Source organism: Penaeus japonicus, unplaced genomic scaffold (assembly GCF_977035675.1).
Source record: "Penaeus japonicus unplaced genomic scaffold, GWHDUDI00000001_assembly GWHDUDI00000029, whole genome shotgun sequence".
NCBI lineage: Eukaryota > Metazoa > Arthropoda > Malacostraca > Decapoda > Penaeidae > Penaeus > Penaeus japonicus.
The window spans coordinates 28,745,109-28,747,608 of NW_028234431.1; the positions used below are offsets into that span (position 1 = coordinate 28,745,109).

The 2,500-nt window shown below is 40.0% G+C and overlaps 1 protein-coding gene across 6 annotated transcripts in view; it reads right to left on the reverse strand.

Annotated features, from left to right (window-relative positions):
• The window catches only part of Orct (Organic cation transporter), a 28,413-nt gene that overhangs the window by 15,281 nt on the left and 10,632 nt on the right, over positions 1-2,500 (reverse strand). For all 6 annotated transcript variants that reach the window (XM_086554139.1, XM_086554138.1, XM_086554141.1 and 3 more), the window contains exons 2-5: positions 2,467-2,500; positions 1,918-2,034; positions 1,434-1,539; positions 864-967 (exon numbers count right to left, since the gene is read on the reverse strand). The exon at positions 2,467-2,500 is cut by the window's right edge and continues 330 nt beyond it. In XM_086554139.1, the coding sequence (XP_086410265.1) occupies positions 864-967; positions 1,434-1,539; positions 1,918-2,034; positions 2,467-2,500 (361 nt within the window). The remainder of the gene's footprint in view (positions 1-863; positions 968-1,433; positions 1,540-1,917; positions 2,035-2,466) is intronic.

Sequence of the window (2,500 nt, forward strand, 5' to 3'; positions counted from 1 at the left end):
GAAAGGTCTTCGGAGGCTTTGGGGAAGGGTCTTAGGAAAGGTCTTCGGAGGCTTTGGGGAAGGGTCTTAGAATGGTCTTCGGAGGCTTTGGGGAAGGGTCTTAGGAAAGGTCTTTGGAGGCTTTGGGGAAGGGTCTTAGGAAAGGTCTTCGGAGGCTTTGGGGAAGGGTCTTAGGAGAGGTCTTCGGAGGCTTTGGGGAAGGGTCTTAGGAAAGGTCTTCGGAGGCTTTGGGGAAGGGTCTTAGGAAAGGTCTTCGGAGGCTTTGGGGAAGGGTCTTGGGAAAGGTCTTAGAAGGCTTTGGGGAAGGGTCTTAGGAAAGGTCTTTGGAGGCTTTGGGGAAGGGTCTTAGGAGAGGTCTTAGAAGGCTTTGGGGAAGGGTCTTAGGAAAGGTCTTCGGAGGCTTTGGGGAAGGGTCTTAGGAAAGGTCTTAGAAGGCTTTGGGGAAGGGTCTTAGGAGAGGTCTTCGGAGGCTTTGGGGAAGGGTCTTAGGAAAGGTCTTCGGAGGCTTTGGGGAAGGGTCTTAGGAAAGGTCTTAGAAAGGATTTGGAAGGGTCATGTTTAGGTCTAAGAAAGACGAGCCTTAAAAGGGTAGTGCGAGGGTCTTCGATCTTGGAAGGTTTTTGGGTGGTCTTAGAATAGCTTGAAATGGCTTTTGCAAAGTATTAAGTCGTTGAATAGATATTTTTATTTTTTATATTGCCATTTGAGACACAGTTATATATATATATATATATATATATATATATATATATATATATATATATAAAATCAAAATAACAATAACAACAATAACAAAAAAAAAATAACAACAATGATAACAATAACACCAACAACAACGCAAGCAGGAAGGCAGGAAGACCCACCTGTCGGAGAGATCGCCGAAGAGGTACGATCCGACCAGCATCCCGACCATGTACACGCTTTGCACCGTCGCCCGCAGCCAAGCGCGGTCGCACACTAATTCGTACTGGAAACGCGCAGAATCGAAGGGTCGAGAGAAAAACGTTGATAAAGAGATGGTTTGGGGGATAATGATATGGGTAAGAAGGATGAGGATGGTAATGGTAATGGTAATTTTAATGGTAGTGGTAATGGTAATGGTAATGGTAATGATAATGATAATAATATTAATGATAACGATAATAATAATGATAATAATGATAACAATAACAATAATAATGATAATAATAACAATAATAATGATAATAATAACAATAACAATAATAATGATAATAATAACAATAACAATAATAATGATAATCATGACAATAACAATAATAATGATAATAATAATAATAACAATAATAATGATAATAATAATAGATTAATAACAACAATAATAATAACAATCAAAACGATATCACAACCATCTTCTCAACAAATCCCATGAATTACGAAATTAAATGAAAAACACTGAATGACAGATGACTCACATCAATAACAGCACTTGTCTTGTATGTCGAGGTGTCATACACATAGGCATCGCAGGGCATAATGATGCTGTCGTTGGGTCTGCTCGTTGAATCCTCCGACACGTTGCTGTCCGGAAGGAGAGATGAGCAGATGAATAGATGGATAGATAAAGAGATGGATGTGTAGATAGATACGTGAATAGAAAGGTGAGTGCGTTTTCTTTTACGGTGTAACGTCCGTCCGTCTAACAAATGGATTAATTTGTAAGACGTTAGGTGATACTTATCTATTTTTTTTTTTGTATATATATGTATACAAAAACGATGTAAATAAGTGGTAAGAAACGAGGAAAAATAAAATCCTACAATAAAGATATTAACATAATGATATGATACATCATAAACTGATGCTTAACTTGAAAATAACAAAACATGAACAACATATACATCCGTTTCCCTCCAGGCAGAGAGTGAACGAATCTCAAGGAAAGGGATACGAGCTTACCTCCACATCGCACATTGGTCGGACGCCTTTCTATCAGCATCCCACGGTATGGACAAGTTCCTTAACGTGGAATCCATAGGAAAAGTGGCGTTCTCTTCTTCCCAGGGCATCCTGCACCTGTTAGAAGGAAGATAAGGAATCGTGTCTCAGTAATGATACTTTTGATTATATTATTTCTATAGCCTGTGAATTGCTTGGTTGTTTTTAGAAGGGATAGAAATATCTCAAACTTTTTTTTAGGTTGTCTGTATTATAAATGTTTATATTATATATGTATACGCTTCGTTGGGCAAAACGGGGAGGGGCGTGTGTGTGTGTGTGTGTGTGTGTGTGTGTGTGTGTGTGTGTGTGTGTGTGTGTGTGTGTGTGTGTGTGTGTGTGTGTGTGTGTGTGTGTGTGTGTGTGTGTGTGTGTGTGTGTGTGTGTGTGTGTGTGTGTGTGAGCGTGTGTGTGTGTGTGTGTGTGTGTGTGTGTGTGTGTGTGAGTGTATGTGTGTGTGTGTGTAAGAGAAACAACAAGTCATTTAAGCAGTGGAGGTAAGCTACTGACCTATGGTCGAGTTTGGCGCCCAGGAACACCCACG